The sequence below is a fragment of the Sceloporus occidentalis genome, unplaced genomic scaffold, assembly GCF_023333645.1.
Source record: "Sceloporus occidentalis isolate IW3139 unplaced genomic scaffold, rSceOcc1.0.p SCAF_17, whole genome shotgun sequence".
NCBI classification, from domain to species: Eukaryota; Metazoa; Chordata; class Lepidosauria; order Squamata; family Phrynosomatidae; genus Sceloporus; species Sceloporus occidentalis.
In genome coordinates, this window is record NW_028316997.1 from 9,986,981 (window position 1) to 10,008,088 (window position 21,108).

At 38.8% G+C, this 21,108-nt stretch overlaps 1 protein-coding gene across 1 annotated transcript in view; it reads right to left on the reverse strand.

Moving 5' to 3' along the window:
• LOC149302830 (protection of telomeres protein 1-like) overlaps positions 1-21,108 on the reverse strand; it is a 74,891-nt gene that overhangs the window by 36,215 nt on the left and 17,568 nt on the right. Inside the window, exons 5-8 of the mRNA XM_089482006.1 lie at positions 18,802-18,916; positions 10,785-10,915; positions 7,540-7,830; positions 3,324-3,479 (exon numbers count right to left, since the gene is read on the reverse strand). Coding sequence (XP_089338132.1) covers positions 3,324-3,479; positions 7,540-7,830; positions 10,785-10,915; positions 18,802-18,916 — 693 coding nt within the window. The remainder of the gene's footprint in view (positions 1-3,323; positions 3,480-7,539; positions 7,831-10,784; positions 10,916-18,801; positions 18,917-21,108) is intronic.

Below are 21,108 nucleotides of genomic sequence, written 5' to 3' on the forward strand. Positions count from 1 at the left end.
TGCGAGTGCAGGGCAGGGCAGGGCAAAGTGCGAGTGCAGGGCAGGGCAGGGCAAAGTGCGAGTGCAGGGCAGGGCAAAGTGCGAGTGCAGGGCAGGGCAGGGCAAAGTGCGAGTGCAGGGCAGGGCAAAGTGCGAGTGCAGGGCAGGGCAAAGTGCGAGTGCAGGGCAGGGCAAAGTGCGAGTGCAGGGCAGGGCAAAGTGCGAGTGCAGGGCAGGGCAAAGTGCGAGTGCAGGGCAGGGCAAAGTGCGAGTGCAGGGCAGGGCAAAGTGCGAGTGCAGGGCAGGGCAAAGTGCGAGTGCAGGGCAGGGCAAAGTGCGAGTGCAGGGCAGGGCAAAGTGCGAGTGCAGGGCAGGGCAAAGTGCGAGTGCAGGGCAAAGTGCGAGTGCAGGGCAAAGTGCGAGTGCAGGGCAAAGTGCGAGTGCAGGGCAAAGTGCGAGTGCAGGGCAAAGTGCGAGTGCAGGGCAAAGTGCGAGTGCAGGGCAAAAAAAAAAATCCTGGCTCCTAACTTTTTAGCTGGCTCCTAGATTCAAAACAAATTTGTCAAGCCCTGCCTTACACGTTCCTTTACAGAACAACTTTCATACCATGTGATAAACAGGTGGAAAAGGCTCTATTCACAATCAATTCTCAGACCAAGCTAAAAAGAACCCTCTTTCTACCACAACGTGTTTCACCTCCTAAGTGTATCAGATAATAAGCCTGGCACGTCATGGCATTAAGCCCTGAACAATTAACGTGCCAGGAACGTCATGAAAAAAGAGTCAGTTAACGACAATTGACTTGTAAGACACCTCAGAACTTTCAACGGTGTTGCAGTAATGCCTCGATGTCTGGGAGAGGGGCTACACAGGTAAATTGAATTGGCCGGCTTCAAAGTCGTCTCAAATAGGACATGGGGCAGAATTTTCAACATGTCAAAATTATACGTTGAAAAACGGAATTGTGCATGCCCCAAACGTGGCCCATTCCCCTCCAAATAAACTGACAAACCTATGCCTAGAGGAGTAAAATAATTTTCAAACAAATGTGAGAAAAGGTGCCTTTTTTTCCTCAATTTTTCATATTTTATATTCTTATAGTAAATTATACGATAGAATCAAAATAACGACATCTAAAGAAAGCCCTTCTTGTCCTGAAAAAAAACCAACAATATATAACATGCGTGGGTACACTAAATGGGAGAGAAGAAAATTACAGCTAAATACGCTTACTGCAAAAGTGTGAAAACAGCCTTGGTCACGAAGGGTACAAAAAGAAAAAAAACAAAAACAAACAAACAATAAAACACAACAAACAGCTTGGTGCCCCTTCAATCCCAGGAGTTTTTTTTTTTTACATTTTCCCTCTGAATCCTCATAAAATTAGGTAAAGTGATGGAAAATCCCCTCCAAGTTTATCAATTCAGGTGTTCCTAATTTATATAGATTCTGCAGTTTCCCAGCACTTATAGGGAACATACTATAAGGTGTAAATTTTTTGTAGAATTTTTATGCTTATGGCTTAACGGGTTTGGGGGTTGTGAACGGGGGCAGGAGGGTTATACTGGGTAGATGTTGTGCTAGGGCAATGGGATGTAAGGGTTTTAAAAAAAAATTATCTTTTTTTATATATTTTTTATTAATTTTTTTTGTATTTTTTATATATATATATATTTTTTTTTTTTAAACGGTTAGAGGTCCTCTTAGGGCGATGCCGGCTTCTGCTGTCAGGGGGAGTCCAGGCAGTCAAACGACAGCCTGATCTCCTGCGCAGCGGCAGGTATGCGTTTTTTGGACATACCAGTACGTCCATAGGGGACTGAAGGGGTTAAAGGGTTTAACCCTTCTTTCTGGTTCCAGTGCGGTCATGAGATGATGACATCATATCTGCTTCCTATGTTGTTTCTTGCTGACTGAAGGCATGTCTCCATTTTCTCCCTCTGCCACCATCACACTGCTGTTCAGAATATCTCAAAGAGACAGGTATCTTTTTGATAGTGTTGTCTATTATATAATTTATATCCTACACACAATCACAGTGAAAAGCATTACGTCCGATTTATAAGAAGCTATTTCATTATTGCAGCACAGGAGGGAGTTCTATGATATTTAGTATACAATATATTTTAACCAGTTATTTTTTTATTTTTTTTTGGGTGAAATCTTTTTTTACTATACTCTATTATTATGGAGGGATATAACTCAAAAACTCTCACAAGTGAAAACAGAGCAATACCATTATAATATATTACTTTCTTAAAATTAAGCACAAATTCCAACAAGAACTGTTATGCCCTTCTTAAATCAGAAACTGAAGCATTCTTGTTCCCTAAGGGGGTACACACCTGGCTTTAACACTTCCCTAATGTAGAACCAAATGATATTGCCTAAGCTATGGCGAAGGTCTGTAGGATCTTACTCTATGCATCATATTATGAAATGCACCTTAAGATAGGACATTATGCCTATTATTCGCCAGTACGTCTGATGCGTATGGGTCTACAAGACACCGCAGGCTGCTCCAAATGCCATAGTGGGGACGCTGATCTATATCATTCTATGTGGAAATGCCCCGTCATTCAAAACTTTTGGGAGGCTGTGAAGAGGTTTGGTTTAAGTTTAAAATGTCCCTTGACTACGCTCTCCCCACAATTGCCGGTCCTTGCTGTTACACAGGCCCTTTCCCAATACGTAGCAAGTTATCCTAGGAGCAGCTAGAAAACCCATTCTCCACCAGTGATACATTCAGATCCCCCATCTCTAGCACTGCTCAAAGTTATACTACCTCTTTCGTATGAACTGCTTGGATACCCTTACTTGACAAAAAGAAAAACATCTCGGAAATTCTGAGGTGTGGAAAAGTCATTGCAACATTAGACATTGACATACAACATAAAATTAAAAGCATATAGAATTGACATATTGGTACTGTAGACAAATACTGGCGGTGAAACCTCCAATATCTCTGCCTGGACATTCCTGATATCGTAGACATGGATGACTGGACTTATAGCTATGTTTAGGAGTTGATGATAACAGACCTCATGACATAAACAATACCTTTGGGGGGTATAGTAATGTTGTTTGGTTTAAGTAAATGGAACATGTGAAAATGTCCCATTCTTCAATGTTACTTCTTTCAGATGGTGACAGCTGTTAATTAATCTCTGTAATATTCTCTATTTTCGTTTACTGTCAAGGGAAGCTGGACGACAAAGTGAGCTGTTTGTGCTGTCCTATCTAGTGGTGGACACATCTATGTGATTAACACTCTGAAAACAGCATTAGCAATACTGGCACAAACAAAAAAAAGACTTACTTAAAGTATTACCATGAGATATTACCTTTATGGATTTTGCAGTTTCCACATGATTATCATAAACCAAAATATCCACTGTCAGATTTTGCAGCTGGCGGATGAAATCCCTGTCGCCTTCAATGGCCTCTTCTTCAACACAAACCTTCCAGGTAGGGGACACACACTTGGTACCATCCCACACCTACAAATAAAAAAACAAAACAAAAAAAATATATATGTAGGTTTCAGGCATGAGGGTTTGTTATACAGAACATGACAAATGTGTCAGGAGCGACAGGTGAGGAGCAGAGACCAGTATGCAGGAATAATAACCAGGCGAGGTACTAGTAGATCAGTCCCAAATAGGGTAATCGAGAGCAAATAGGGACACAGTGATCAATATATGATTCAGTCATTACGTGCACAATAATTTTACCTTTCTCTGAATATACACCATTAACTACAACCCATTCAACTACTTTAAAATCCAAACTCCAATATATTGAGTCTTACTGAAATCTCAAAAAGCTATACATACTCCTTCTCCCTGGTCTATCATTCTAATTACAGAGTCAAAATCATAAACGAGGTTATTTTGAGAAGCTCTCCCTGCAGTAAACCCATGATCTACCTATTTGATCACTCTTTCTCCTATTTAGAGACAGAATCTGAGCTTTAAGGGTACTGAGAGTGTTTGGACATCCCAGTGTCAAACTCCCTTGTCAAATCTATTATCTTGTACTGAGCACATAGCATTTTATTTTAAATCCGTTATTGTGAGAAAGCAAGGGGATTCAGGTTTGTGAACCTGTTAAATGACACCTTCATGTCACAACTGGTACAAGCACCAACTAGAAAGGATTCTTGTCTGGATCTGGTGATAACAAACAATGTTGATCTTTTGTCTAACATTCAAGTGGGGGAGCACTTGAGAAATAGTGATCATAATATGGTGTCTTTTGAAATAAACAAAAAAGAAATTGCCCATGAGGAATACTAAAACGTATAATTTTAAGAAGGCCAATAAGGGCAGCTTTACAACTTATTGACTGGCATAAACTCTTCAGGGATAAAAATACTGAGGAAAAATTGAGTATTTTCAAACAAATATTAGCAGGGTACACTTCTCAGTATGTACCACCAGGAAATAAATATAAAAGAAACAAATTGAAACCAATGTGGCTTAGTGGGGACGTTAAGCAGAAAATAAAAAATAAGAAAATGGCTTTTACAGCATTTAAATCAGACGAATCAGAGGCATCCTATATAAGATATAAGGAAGCCAATAAAGCATGCAAAAAGGTGATTAGATGGGCTAAACTAGAAAATGAGAAAGTGATTGCCAAAGAGAGCAAAACTAACCCCAAAAAATTCTAAAAAAAACGTAGGTTCAATAAAAACAGAGATGGGAGTGTTGGTTAAGGAGGACCAGGAAAAAGCAGAAACTTTAAATAACAATTTTTCCTCAGTATATATTAAGGAGGAACCTATGGCAATGGATATACATAGGACTACTGGAAAAGATTTGCAATCAAACTGTGATTGGATGGCTCAGGACAAGGTGCTGCAGCAACTAAAGAAAGTTAACAAAGCTCCGGGGCCTGACGGTATTCACCCACGAGTACTTAAGGAGCGGAGTCGGGAAATAAGTGAACCTCTGTTTCTAATCTTTCGGGATTCTTTTTTTTCAGGAATTGTACCAGAGGATTGGAGGAAGCCAGATGTGGTTCCTATATTTAAAAAGGGTTCAAACTCTGTGCCCTGAAATTATAGACCTGTGAGCTTAATTTCTGTGGTTGGGAAAGTATTTGAAGGGCTGTTTAGGGATAATATTCAAGAATTCATTGGGAAGAACAGTATTATTAGCAAAAATCAGCATGGTTTTATGAAACATAGGTCCTGTCAAACTAATTTAATTGCATTCTATGAAGAAGTAAGTAGAAGTGTCGATCAGGGTGTTGCAGTGGATGTAATCTACTTGGATTTTGCCAAGGTGTTTGACACCGTTCCACACAACAGGTTTGTATTCAAACTGAAGGAAATTGGTCTAGATGCAAATTCTTGTTCTTGGGTAGAACATTGGCTTAGAGATAGAGAACAGAGAGTTGTTATAAATGGTAAATTTTCAAGCTGGTCAAAAGTGGTAAGTGGTGTCCCTCAGGGTTCTGTTCTGGGACCAATTTTATTCAACATATTTATAAATGACCTGGTAGTAGGCGTTGTAAGAAATGAAGGGTGCCTTTAAAATGGGACATTACATTTACTGCATAATGTTTTGGGGACGATTTGGGTTTCTATAAGGTGAGATATCTGGTTTTACAATTTAAGGTAACTTGCATAGTAATGCATTACAAAGGGTTTGGAACAAAGGCTCCAACAGAGGTGGGATACCCCACAGGGGGTCAGACAACTGAAGCCGATGTATATTAACATAACTGTGTGCATGTTTGCATAGACTACCTGTCTCCCCCATAATTAGGTCATACAGGAAATCTCTGGAAAGAGGGGTTGGGTGAACCACTTTCTGGGAGGTACAAGGAATTCTGGGTTGACTAGTTAGGGGCTGCAATAGTCAGAAGAGTAAGAGAGAAAGGAGAGTAAAAGAGAAAGAAGAGTCAGAGAAAGAAGAGTCGGAGAAAGAAGATTCGGAGAAAGAGGAGTCTGAGAAAGGAGAGCGCAGCGAACAGAAGTGTCCTGGGTCAGGAGACTCAGAACGAAGCTGCGCAAGATGGCGTTCGGGAGAAGCTTGTGAGCTGAGAGAGGTTTCCCAAGAATGTGCTTAAGTATCCCTTTTGTTTTGTGTTATTGGCAAATGTATTCTGTTATATGTTTTATAACCTGTAACAGTGACCTAATTCAATATCAATATACATTTTTCTATACGCTTGTATTTGTGCTTTATTCGTCACACATTCCCTAAAAGAATATCCCTGTAAGAGGGGCATAATTTCTTACAGCGTTGAAAGTCATGTTTCTGTGTTTGCAGATGACACTAAACTAGGTAAAGTAATACAGTGCGAGCAGGATATTACTTTGCTGCAGAGGGATCTAGATAGACTGGGGGACTGGGCACACAAATGGCAGATGAAATTCAATGTAGATAAATGTAAAGTTATGCACTTAGGGGTAGGGGTTGCACAAGCAACCCTAAACTGTAGTGAATTAGGGGTAACGACAAATGAGAAGGATTTGGGAATTGTTATAGACAACAAACTAGGCAACAATGTGCAATGCCAGTCAGCAGTTGCTAAGGCCAGTAAGGTATATTGTCATGTATAAAAAGGGGCATCAATTTGCGGGATAAAAATATAATTTTGCCTCTGTATAAATCAATGGTAAGGCCACACCTTGAATATGCTGTGCAATTTTGGGCACCTATTCTAAAGAAGGATATCATAGCAGTAGAAAGGGTGCAGAGGCGAGCTACAAAATGAATAAAAGGAATGGAGCACTATAGTTATGAAGAAAGGTTAACACATTTAAATCTGTGTAGTTTAGAAAAACAGCGCCTCAGAGGGGATATGATAACATTATATAAATATATTCGGGGCCAATACAAACCATTGTGTGAAAATCTGTTCATAAACAGGACTATGCACAGGACACGTGGTCATGCATTTAGACTCTAAGAAAGGAGATTTCATCTAAAGCAAAAGAAACTGGAAGCAAATGGACGCGTGTCTTTTTTCAACCTATATAACTATGTAACTATAACTACAATTTCAGACCCCTAGCACAAAAATAAAGAAAAAGGGATGATGAGTGCTTGAGACAAGGGTGGGTATGTATATATATATATATATATATTATTTATTTTATTTTTTACACACAGGCACACACATTTGGGTGGAAAAAAAGCTATGAAAACTACCAATGAAATTGCACATAAAGAAATCTATTTGATTTCAAACATATTGTCTTTCCTAAATTACTAAAGTATTAGATCATTTAATTTATAAATATGTCATGCTTCTAAAGTTTTATTTTTATTACAGTGGTTACAGTAGCTAGTAAATTACTAGCTAAACAAGACTAGAGAGGAAAAAGTCATGTTTTATTATATAACTGTTAGAGCTACACTTAGGTTTGGTAAACTTGATAAATTGTGAATATGAAATCACTGGAGCTCATCAGTAAGATTTCAACCTTTCCGTTCTTTGATTTAAAAGCAGGGGATAATGGATCCTGCAACGTGTGTGGATGCTTGGTGGAAAACAGCATGTTAAAAACCAATATGTACATAAACAGATGCTTTATCTTACCTTTAGAAGATATGATGCTTTATCCATCTCTGCTTTTCCAATAAGCTGGCAGATTAAATCAAAAAACTGTACTGGTTGAATATCTGAAAGTCTTACACGTGATCCTGGAAATTTAAGGTTATTTGCTGCCCAGTCACGTAAAAGTTCCACCTTTTTTTGATCGTCGCTATTAAAGCTGTAGGACTTACTGGATGTTCTGGGAATTAATGGTGCTCCAACTGTACCATCAAATACTAAGGCTGAAAAACCACTAGTATTAATGCCTTGTATGTCGTCATTAAATTTCTGGATCTGCAAATTGATCAGATAATTTACAGGTACTGTACATCTGCGCTTATGAAGAGAACATGCAAGAAAGATAAACGTAGTAAATAATAAGTAGTACAAAATAAGTCCACTGAACATTTACATTGCGACTATCATCTATTTGCAGTTAATTTACAGAATATGTAATTTTAATAAGTGATTTAAAGCAAACGTTTACATTATTTGAAATGCATTGATATCAGCATGAAACAGATTATATAAATATATATATATATATATATATACACACACACACACGCATCAGCATCAATGTCTTCATTCTTCATTTATAATAACACGTTTACAAACGTATTCAAAGTAATCTGATAATGCAAAAAGGTAATTAAAAGTAACAGTTTCTGGTTTAGGTTTAGTATAACATGATTCAGAAAATCAATTAGTAATGTAGGAAGGCAAAGAATGCTTCTACCAGCAAGATTTAAGAGACTGTACGTGGTACAGTATGATGCAAGTGTCTGTTTTGCCTTGGACATCTGGTGCATATCCACAGTAAAGCTTTAATTATCGCTTTTGAAAACTGGCCCAGCATGATCAGATTCAAAAGTGAGACTTTAAATGGCAGTGAAGTGTCTAGGAAACTTTTAGCTAAACCCCTGAAAAATGAATTTCAACTTAAATGAAACTAGTTATATGTTATAATGAATGTTGTAGGAAACTATTACAAAGCAGTAGGTACTTCTTATGATGCATTTACTTTGGATGTAACTTATTTAGAGAGTTCAAATGTGAATCACAGAAACTAATGGTTTTGTCTATGCTTTCAGAACAAATTAAGAATGCCATGCTAGTACTACATTAGAAAATATGACAATATTCTATTGTATGTGGGTCATTATTATAACGGTTTGTCATATTTAAAACAACCCAGACAAAGACACTTGTTTTTGTTTATTTACTCTGCGATACTATTTGGTTAACCAGTATATGATGAAACATTTATGATTTGTTCTAAAGTTTATTTTTTTTAATCCTTTTAATTACTAAGCTAATTCAGGTGTGGAGAAATTACATTTAGGACTACCAAAGTAACAAGTAGACTATGCAAAACCCTGCAAGTCTTCTATGAAACTGCACTACCCACTGACTAAAATCAATAGAACACATTAGGAATAAAGAACGTATTTTGCTTAACTAAAAAGAACTCCATGAATATTTATGAAAGCAACATAACCACACACTGTTGCAACAGCAATAGTTATTTGCTGAAACGACTAGGTTGTACATCAGGTCCACATAGTCAGACTATGAACCATTTTTAATGCTTCCGTCATATTCTCGCGTTGTATATAAAAATGGGGAGGACTGCAATGAGACAAGCCTACTCTTCCATTGAAATTCTAGAAAAAATTAAAAAGGGAAGCACCTGTGAGAAGGATAGTAGGATAATGCCATAGAAGATAGGAATGATAATGTCTAGATCAGGCATGTCCAAACTTATTTCGAAGAGTGCCAGAAGTGAACATGTGCGAGGGCCGACCATTTTGCTTGACATTCTTTGAACCATTAAAATTAAATGCAAATTAACTATTTTATGCAAAGTTTATTGAAAACGGCATACTTTTCATTTTGTGACTTGGATGACAAATCTAAACAGGTATTAACCCCTTCGTTCCCCTATAGACGTACCAGGACATCCAAAAAACGCCCACAAAGAAACCCCTATGGACGTCCCGGTACGTCCAACCCTTCGTGCAGCGTCAGGGACACATCTGCACGAAGATCCCCACTGACTTTGCCTGCTTTCTGCTGTCCGATCACCTGTAACAGCTTCCGGCATGAAAGCCGGTAAGCTGTTACACTGTAAACTGCCCGATCGCGCAGTTGCAAACGCGCGATCGGGCATTCCCTTCCGGGTTGCGTCACTGCTGACGATGAGGCACAGAGACGCTACGATCTCTATGCAGGTCTGTGAGGACCTGCTTGGTGATCACAGTGTGATCGGTGCAGGGAGATCGCGGGGAGGGGAGTGAGAAACCATGTCTCTCACTCCCCCTCCCGTCCTGTAACAGAAAAGCTGGGAAAAAAAAAACGGTTCGTGATTTAAAAATAATATTAAATAAATCATTAAAATAATAATATAAATAATACTAAAAAAAATTATAATGTGAGCTGTGAGGACCTCTTACCATTACTGTATAAAAAAAAAAATATATATAAAAAATACAAAAAAATTAAAATAAAAAAATTTATAAAAAAATATAATAACAAAAATTCTTAAAAAAACCTTACATCCCATTGCCCTAGCATAACATCTAGCCAGTATAACCCTCCTGCCCCCGTTCACAACCCCCAAACCCGTTAAGCCATAGGCATAAAAATTATACAAAATTGTACACCTAATAGTATGCTCCCTGGTGCTGGGAAAGTCTGGAAAATCTATATAAATTAGGTATTTCTGAAATCAGGACACCTGAATTGATAAATTTGGAGGGGATTTTCCATCACTTTACCTAATTTTGTGAGGATTCAGAGGGAAAATGTAAAAAAAAATTAGTTTATTTTTCTAATCTTCGCTAGTTTTTACTAAATTTCTCATTCTAAATTTTCAGCTAATCATCCAACTATGGTATCAAACGAAAGCTCTATCTCTCCTTGAAAAAACAATATATAGTTTACATGGGTACACTATTCACAGGAACAGAGAATAATCGCTAAACCGACATACCCCAAAAATGGCAAAATTGCTCTGGGCTTTGAGGTACCAAAAACCCCTGGGATTGAAGGGGTTATATCACTCTGACTTTAATATAAAAAAAAACAGATCTATATTTGGGCAATTTATCTGTGGGGCCTTATCAGTCCGGAACGTGGTCCCGCAATTGGCCCTCGGGCGGGACTTTGGACACGCCTGGTCTAGATTAACTGATGCAATCAACTTTACTTTTATGAAAATACATAATTTAAAATTAAATGCATACCTTTACTCTATGGAATCTTACAATATCTCCTGCATTGTAAACTTTAGGCAATGTGTCTGGATTACCACTAAAGAGCATACACTTTATTTTGACATCTGTTTTATCCACAACTGTGACAATTGAACAATAATCTGTAAGAAAAAACACAAAACACAAAAGAGGATTACTGGGACATTCACATTGTATGCCAAAAGCTATAATACACAATAAACTGGTAATTAAGAGATTGTTTTGCTGCATGGCCATATGGACGATTACTGTATTTGCTCGAATATAAGACCTCAAATAGAGGTCTGACTATAAGACTAAGATCCAGATCCCCCAAAGCGATGCAGAGGACCTGGATCCTCCTCTCTGGCAGCCGCTGGGCTTCTATGCAATGCGTGCAGACAATCTCGGCTGCTACCCAGTACTTCCGCACCCGCATTACATGCCCTTCCAGCACTCCGTCATAGAAGCCCTGGTGGAAGCGCGGGGCAGCAGCAGAGGTTTTCTACGTGAATCACGCAGACGTCCACTGGCTGCCCCCACTAGACACCAGGGAGTCTGGAGCAAGGGGGGGGGGCAAGTCTGGGGATGCATTGGTAAGTCTGGGGGGGCACAGTGGCATATAGGGGGGTATAAGGCATATCTGGGGGGCAGAGTGGCAAGCCTGGGGGCAGATGTGCATAGCTGGGGTCAGATATGGATAACTGGGGGGCAGGTTGGCAAACAAAAGGAAATAAAAACAAGAAATGCATTTTTCACAAGCATAGTTTTTATTAACTATGTTACTGTGTTACATGTGTGAATTAATATTTACTAGTAAAAGTTTTTTTTCTATAGGGTAATTTTATTCAGGCTTTTTTTTTCCTAAATTAATATTTACATTTAGGGGTTCATCAAATAATCAGGGTTGTCTTATAATCGAGCAAATACGGTAGATTAAACAACCTTCGGATTGTATGGTAGGATGATAATTTGCTCACCATAACTATGGCTAAATAAGGTTCTAACTAAATGAATACATTAAAACATTAGCTTGCGATATTACATCTAAGGATGGCACTTCCAACAGTTATTCACCTAAAGGAGGAGTCGGACTTCCGTGTTCATTCTGAAAGCCCAACACAGATCTGCAGATCTGTCCAGCAGGAAAGGTCGACCTGGCCCAGCATAGCACACAATTCAATATTTTAGGAGACTTTTTTTTTTTACAATGTGTTTAACTATGCATTAGATAGGGCTAGCCAAGATCTTCCTGCAGCATAAGCTCACTGCGGTAGGACTTTCTTAATCTATGGTGAAGTGAAGGAGTTCAACTCTCAAGTACCTCCTTAGAGAACAGATCCAACTGTTATGAACAAAGAAACATAAAATATTAAAATTACTGATCAAACTGATGAAATTAGTAGCTAGAAAACTAACTCATATCTAATGGTAAAATTGGAGTTTGTAACTACATTTGTGGTGGTATTTTTTGTGGGTTTTTCCCCACACATGTAATTCAGGTATGAATTTACAGCCCCTGGTATATGTCACTGTCAAACAACACCCCAATATGTGTTCAGCAACATCCACTGAGTACAGTGATAACACCTATGCATGGGTTTTTTGAGTTATTTGGGAGGTGTGCTTTTTTAGAATTTGGTCAGTCTGTGCCCATGTCCTTGGGGTACTCTGCCAATTCGATTTACCCATCAAATCATAAATTTTTTAAAACTAGGAGCCCCATTGGCATTTAACATGCCAGTATTTTAACAGGAAGGTTTCCCTGGTGGTGACTATTTTCATTAAATTTATGTTACTAATTACATTGTGATTAAAAAGCTTGGCTCCATTGACTTGCATGGTTGAATCCAGTACCTATATTCCAACTGCAGCTCTGGAGAGATCCTCTTGGAAACTTGATTTAATTTTTTTAAAGGACACCGCCATCTCGCAAGAGAGAGAAATCTCTCACAGCGGCGATTGTGGTCGCTTTCCGGAGCATGTCCCACAATGCCACCTTTGCCCTCCAAACAGCTTGTCTGTGCCATCCTTGCAAGCAAACAACTCATCAGGGCATCCAAATAGCCGACCTGTGTCACCATTGCCCCAAACAGCCTGCCTTGCCATCTTTGCCTCCAAAGAGTCTGACTGAGCCAGCTATGCCCCAACAGCATGCCTGTGCTATCAGTGTCACCAAACCGCATTCTTGTGCTATCATTACCCACAAATAGCTTGTCAGTGCCATTTTTCCACAAAACAGCCTGTCGTGCCATTTTTCCACAAAACAGCCTGTCGGCGCCATTTTTCCCACAAAACAGCCTGTCGGCGCCATTTTTCCCACAAAACAGCCTGTTGGCGCCATTTTTCCCACAAAACAGCCTGTCGGCGCCATTTTTCCCACAAAACAGCCTGTCGGTGCCTCCAAACAGCAGTTGGGTAGTTACACCACTATCTTACATTATATCAGGGCAGGGAATTTATGTGATAACGATAGTCACGCTGTGTCAAATATCTCAGCTTCCTCAAGGTTCATTTTTAAAGTATCCACAACTACATTGATTGACAAATAATGTAAATTACATGCAGCTTCAATAAATTAATTTGGTTATAGAAAAAGCTATGTTAGTTTTCTTTTTATATAAAATCATTTTTATCATTCTCATAGAATACAATGCAAGAATAATGTGAAAAGGAAAGTGGAGTTTACTAAATGTTATAATATTCTATATAAAAAAACTAGTCAATCTGTAAAAATATATATTTTACTTTCATTTGTTTGATTCTAGCCCAATGGAGTGCATGAGTCATCCTAGCGAATTGTAAATTTAATATAATAGGTGGCATGTAATAGGATACAGCAGTTTAAATTAGTTCTAATATGAACATTTAAGACTTAAGAAAATGATTCTTCTTCATGTGAACCTTCTGGGGATGGAGAAAAAGAATCTCAAAAGTAAAGAAATAAGATCAATTTTAATCATTTCTATGAGTACAATAATAGAGAAATACTAGAAAAGTGATCTTGAGGACTCTTTATAGACTATGAAAAAGATTACTGATGGAAGCAATTTCCAAAGCAATTACTTAAAAAATAGGTAATCTGCATCTTTACATGTCAAATAAGACTAACTAGCAACAAAAATCCAAGTTGAAAAGAGGCACTGTCACCACCCTGGTGGGAGTAGACATCACTAGATGTTAATCCATATCGATAGTATAACATTGATGTCCATATACAAAACTGGCCACTTTATTAAGTACACCTGTTCAATTGCTTGTTAACAAGGAAGAGGGATTTAAGTGACTTTGAACATGGCATGGTTGTTGGTGCCAGACGGGCTGGTCTGAGTATTTCAGAAGCTGCTCATCTACTGGGATTTTCATGCACAACCATCTCTAGGGTTTACAGACAAAAAAGAAGAAATATCCAGTGAGCCGCAGTTGTATTTTTGAAGAAAGTGCCTTGTTGATGTCAGAGGAGAATGGGCAGACTGATTCTAGATGACAGAAAGGCAACAGTAACTCAAATAACCACTCATCACTCATTGTGAACACACAACACATCAAACCTTGAAGCAGATGGGCTACAGCAGCAGAAGACCACACTGGGTGCCACTCCTGTTAGCTAAGAACAGGAAACTGAGGTTACAACTCGCACAGGCAATGAAAATTGGACAATGAAGACTGGAAGAACGTTGCCTGGTCCCAAATCCAGCTACGACGTTTAGATGGCACGGCCAGACTTTGGCGTACACATGAAAGCATGGATCCATCCTGCATTGTATAAACGGCTCAGGCTGGTGGTGGTGTAATGTAATTTTTGCACATGTTCTGAGCAGTCCTAGGTGTGCTAAGATAACTACAAAGCAGGAAATGTCTGCAGGTCCTAATTTCTAAGATCTTTCTTCCTCCTACAGGCATTAATCATCCAGCTAATACTTTCTTATTATATATTATTATATCACTTGAATAGCCTAGTTTGTGCTTCAGTGTTTATTTCTGGAATTCTGTGCCTGCTCCTACCCATTTTGGAATCATGTTTCCTGCAGCCACTGTTGCCAACAGTCATAGCTAATTCACAAGTCCCTTAGTGCCTCATGTTGCAACAAATTACTACCTTACAATCCTGCCATTACTTTATACACATTCCTCTAGGCACTATATAAAAGGTACTGAATTTCAGTTCCTGTACAGTTCAGTTCCTGTACTCCATCCTGGACTATATTTATTAAAGGAAAGAATGAAGACCAGAATATCTTTGGTTTGCTCTCCATCAGGTGAAGATGACGCGTGTACTTAGCGTCACAGTCCCGGCCAGCACAGGCAAGCTGTTGTCCGTGCGCTGCGAACATCGGGATCCTGGGCTGTCGACTCGGGTCCCGGCAGACACAGGCAGGCTGATGCCTACGTACGACAGGCTCCAGGGTCGGGGACATCCGTGTTGGATGTCGGCGAGCGGGTGCCCGATTGCCGGCATCGGATGCGCAGGGCTTTCTCCGGGGGTCATTCTACCACGCTGCAGCAGCCTGCCCGCCGCGGTAGAGACCCCCAGAGACAGAGACTTACCCGATCCCGGATCCTTCATACTCCTCGCGGCGCTGATGGGGGCATTTCGTTGCCACGCAACTGGAGGCGTGGTCTGGACGGCCGGCTGGAGCTTCAGCGGTGACATCATCCTGGGGCGGGGTTTGGTTCTGGCGCCGGATTAAAAAATCCGGAAATGCTTGGAATGCCAGTTATCCTGTTGTGGTCTATCCGTTCTGAAGTGTTCCAAGTTGTTTCCAGTTATTTTGACCCTTTGCTTGCCTGACATCTCTTTGCCTGACGATTTTGTACTGTTGTTTTGCTGATCCTGTTGCCGAATTTTGCTTGTCTGACTACCCTCTCTGGATTTTGACCACGGCTTGCGTGACTACCCTCTCTGGATTTTGACCACGGCTTGTATGACTACCTGTGTCTGTGTTCTGACTCGGCTATCCTGACTTCGCTCTGCCTTACACCTTGTTCTGCCAACTCTGTTCCTACTACTTATACCTACCTTATCTGGCCTCCTTGCTGTTGGGATCATCTAAATCCTGGGGTGCTGCTGCCAGGGGCTTCTCCTTTGGTTGTAGTATTCCAGGTGGAAAAACTTCCGCGGTAAGTGCCAGTGTAGGGTGGTCATGACACTTAGAAGTTACAATTCACCTACAGGTTTTACAGATAGCAATCACATTGTCTAATACGACAAACACACTTGAATTCAATAAACACAAGTGAATATGTAGCAAACTTTCAGTATATATAATTTTCAACCAATGTAGTGGTCTATAAGTGTACATTCTCCAGTGGCAAATGGACAAGCATAATCCATAATTCCGAGCACTCAAAGTTTTATTAGCTATCTTCATCATCTGTTTAAGTGCTCGATCTTTCTAAAAATCTTTCAAGTTCTGAATATTCCGAAGTATGTTTTAACTATTATTTATTAATGCTCCAGCACAGCTCTCATTATTTTGTACCTTCAAGGGATAGCAAGGTAATTTGGAATATTTAATTAGTTCTACATTATTACTAACCCTTTTATTGAAAAGGTTGCATGAAAAATGCCCAAGTATAATTAAAATACATACACACACACATATATATAGTATGATATGATACTACAAATCTGTAAAGTCTAAACAAATATAAAATACATCAATTTCATAACAGTTTGAAATATGAAGTACACCAGTATGCATAATGAATGTATTTTCCACTATTATACAAGGGCTTTCAACTATGAACACCCATGGAATTGAAATATATTTTTGGAAAGCCACATAATTAGCACATCAACATAGAAAATAAATTGTATTTTTCCTCCTCTTCTTGTCCAGAAAAACAAAGACAACACAGTATGTTTTCATCCTAATGTGTCATTTTAGCAATGCCTTCACTCCACACTAGGGATCCCGGTTTATTACAGTCATCTACATTTCCTGAATCAAGAGGAAATGTGTTGCTTCTTGAAAGAGATGTTTTTTCTGAGAATGACTCTAAATCGTCATGTATTGGAATTTTTAAGGAAATATTTGAAGTGCCATTTTGACAGTACCCAAGTAATTGCTGGATCTGTCCATATTTCTGACTGCACAGCCAGCTTTTCTCAGCTCTGAATCAAATCTGCATTTGAATAATCTCTGTTCTATTACATGAAATTGGCAGGACCACATTAACACTGAGACAGTTTAGAGAGCAGTGAATACGCACTATGCCATGCCCTTTTTTCAACATAAAGTGAAAATTGTTGGTTATTTTAGAAAAAAAAGCAACTGGTTTAGGACCTATTTAACAAATATTATTGTTTATACATCACGCAACAACAAAAGCTTAGTACAGACTTCACAGATTGAGGCATGGGCGTCCAGGATCCATCAGACAATTTTGGTGTCCCAGACCAACATCAAGTAAAATAATATTATAGAAGAATGTGAAAGAACTTAACTAATGATCGACTGTACAGTGTGCCATTGGATGACAAACAAGCAGCATTGATGCATTATGGAATGCCTCATGAATGTTTTTTTATATGTATATTTACTAGGAAGGGAATGTTTAATCTATACTGCTAAAATTGCTTGTTTCTCCAATACACCTGCTAAGGAACAAGACCCAGAAATGAAACTTATTTTATTTACTAGATAATCACACTGTAAAAATCTTATGTATAAAAAGTTTCCTTCTAGAGACTGGGTATGTAACACATCAAATGTTTTACAGTAATCTACTATGTACTAACTGCCATTTTTACTTTACCCAAGTAATTGCTGGATTTGGTGAGGCTACTACACAATCAACCGTGATGATTAATGACGTTGGCACTCTATCACTGCCCGCTTTTGTGTCACATGCCAATTAGTCTTCTCCGTGAAAATAATGAATGAGGTAAAACCTAACCTTTTTATTGTAAATATAATTTTAAGCACTAAAGGGGGTTTGGGCATTCAATAATACAATAAACTAGAAATTATGTTTCTAATGATACATTGTGCACATGGTAAATCCTTACAATTCAGAATCTAATTGCTTGTGCCTCTCCTCTCATTTCTTTATTTTCTATAGACTCAGAATGTGGAAAGGTATGAAAGTATGAGTGTATCACCGTGTCCTAACACCCTAAAATCACAGTAATGTTTATATTAAAAAATGCAAAGCCATATCAAAAGGGCCATCAGAGCAGAAGACTGTTATATCTGTTAGATTCCTACAAAAGTAGACAATCATTTTAAAACACGCTAAATAATTCCCCATTGTGCTCCACAGAACTTGAAGAGTTAACATAATGTGTACAGTACACTGTCTGTGGGGAACAGAATGATTTGGAATCTGACTGCTCCAGAGCAGTAAGTAATCTATATCAAGTAGCTGCAGAACTACTTTACAGCTGATGATTAAGTCACAACTGTGCTGGCATCCCGTTACCCTCTGAAGGTGAAAACTAACTTTTTCTTAGTAAATGTCTAGGTGATTGAATTTATTTAACCTAGTTAAACATTTTTATTTAACTGAAAGTTAAACATTTGTGGCTTGAATGCTAAAATGAACTGTCTTGGTCTTTAATCAACTGTACTTTGTATAGGCCTTAGACCATTGTGGTACAGTGAACAATCTTACTATATAGATAAAATATATTTTATAAAAATCTGAGGGGATGGTACGCATGCCTAGGGTGCCATTTGGTATAGGCCCAACCGTGCATCTAATATAGTTCTTTACACTTTACTAGATAAATCTAATTATGCAAGCACAGTGGAGCCCTTGAATTACAGAGATATTAGTCACATTTGGGATATGATGTATACATTTAGAGAAATCAGTGGACCCTAATGCAGAATAACACTGGTCTGACCTCACAATGTCTTAAACGCCTCACAATGTAGAAATGAAGAGCAAAAGAACATATATACGTATATATATATTACCTGTTTAAAGCTTACAAGGTACTTTGTTGTATCAGAGATCACTATACCAATAATTTGTACATAAAATACCTCAATGATGTAGCATACCAGTACATACATACCAGTGCCTTTACTTCGATATGGTGGCTTGAAAAATTTAACAACTCCAAACAGATGGGCTACCATGCCCTCTTTCAGCTGGTCATGTGGGGTATAGGTATATTTTATTGGAGGGGCCTAAAAAAAAAAAAAAAAAAAAGGGGGGGGGGGGAAATGACACTCAAAACTTTTAAAAATTATACAAAACACTATAGTGAACATTAATATGCATCTCATGTCTGCCACTGTCTAATTTATATATATTTGCAAATTAAGGATACTATAGAAAGCTGTGTATTTAAGTCAATTTGCAAAGGTGACAACCTTTCTAATAGCTGGGTAAGTGCTATAAAACATTGATATGAAGAAAAAAGCTTTTTACAAATTTATTTAAGTTTGACTACATACAAAGGATGTCTGACAATATCTACAGTGCCCTCAACTAATACGGACACCCTTGGTATTTTAAGTATATTCCAATTGATATTTTACATTTTTAGTACACCTGGGTGACTAGAAAAAGGAAACTATTGACCCATGACATCCAGTAAAAAAAAAATAAAAAAAACACGCCTTTCAGTTTGACATTTTCATAGACTATTTTTCTAAGGCCATTTGGCACAGTTTAGCCGCTGTTTGTAAAAATTAGTCACTTTGACACTTCTTTTAAAGTTTATGGTAACTTTAGTATTATTTTTGTAGCATTGTTTATGTTAACAATGCAAATTTATTTTGTATTTCTTTTCCAGAGAATGGAGGGGGCTGCAGAAAAACATATGTCCATCAATATCTCTACTTAACGTTTTAGAAATTTTTTGGTGGGTGAAAGCAAGCTACATTTGATCATTACGATGACATCTATTCTTAGAGCTTAAAAATAGTAATAGCCGAGAATGTGGCCTGCCGATTAATTTTAATAAATCTAAAATAATGCCCTTGGGATATAAATATCTCATGGCAGAATATAGGGCTGAAACAACTAATCGATAAAATCGATAATAATCGATAATTAAAATCATTGACGATTTTCATTATCGATAAGTCGAATCGATTTTTTATAAAAAAAGAGTTTTTTTTCAGAGCAAATGCTCTGGAAAAACTCCTCTCCTTATATAATCCGACCTCAAACAGAGATCGGATTATAACACTAGAATCAAGATCCCCCGCAACGCTGCAGTGGACCTTGATTCCCCTCACTGTCGGCCGGTGGGTGTCCGTGCGATGCGCACAGACAACTTCCGCCTCTTCCCTCCACTTCCATACACCCCTCTGACTCCTCCCCCCTCCCATACACCACTCTGCCTCTCTCCCGACTCCCTGGTGTTTTGTGAACCTCCGTTGCTGACAGGCACTTTCACTGCAGCTTCATAGAAGCCTCAGCGTAAGTGAAGGGCAGACCCCCACCGGCTGACAGAGAATCGAGGTCTCCAGCAGAGGATCATCCTCTCTGTCAGCTGGTGGGGGTCTGCATCGCACAGACAGCCTCCGTTACTGCCCTTCACTTACGCTGAGGCTTCTATGAAGCTGCAGTGTAAGTGCCTGTCAGCAACGGAGGTTCACAAAATACCAGGGAGTCGGGAGAGAGGCAGAGTGGTGTATGGGAGGGGGGAGGAGTCAGAGGGGTGTATGAGAGCCACCCTCCCATACACCACTCTGGCTCCTCCCCCTCCCATACGCGGCGAGTGGCATATTGGAAGTTATAAGGCATATCAGGGGGGCATAAGACATATCTGGGGGAAAAAAGGTATATCAGGGAGCTCAGTTGGATATCACTGGCATATAAGGAGTATAAGGCATATCGGGGGCACAGTGGCATATCAGCAGCACAGTGGAATCTCTGGCATATAAGAGGTATATATATGGGGCAGAGTGGCAAGCTAGGGGTCAGATGTGCATAACTGGGGGCAGTTTGGTAAATAAAAGAAAATATAAACAAGGCTTTTTTCCTCAGTTTTTATTAAATATGAAAAATAGTTAACATATGAATTATTATTTACTAATAACTTTGTACACTGTGTTTGGGTTCTTGTAGCTTTTATTATTATGTCAGTAAAATAAGAAGGTGAATAGAGAGAGAGAGAGACCATTGCAATAAAGAGATGAAAGTGTAAATTGTACGTTTTTTATTACATTATTTTAAATTAATCGATTAATCGAAAAAATAAATCGGCCAACTAATCGATTATTAAAATAATCGTTAGTTGCAGCCCTAGTGTTGGTAAGATGGTGTTTTACTCCAGTTGGACCATATGGATTTTTTTTTTATTTTTTTTTTGTTTTTACACAATACCTTTCACTAGGGTCATTGTTTTCTTATTATTTCACAGTCC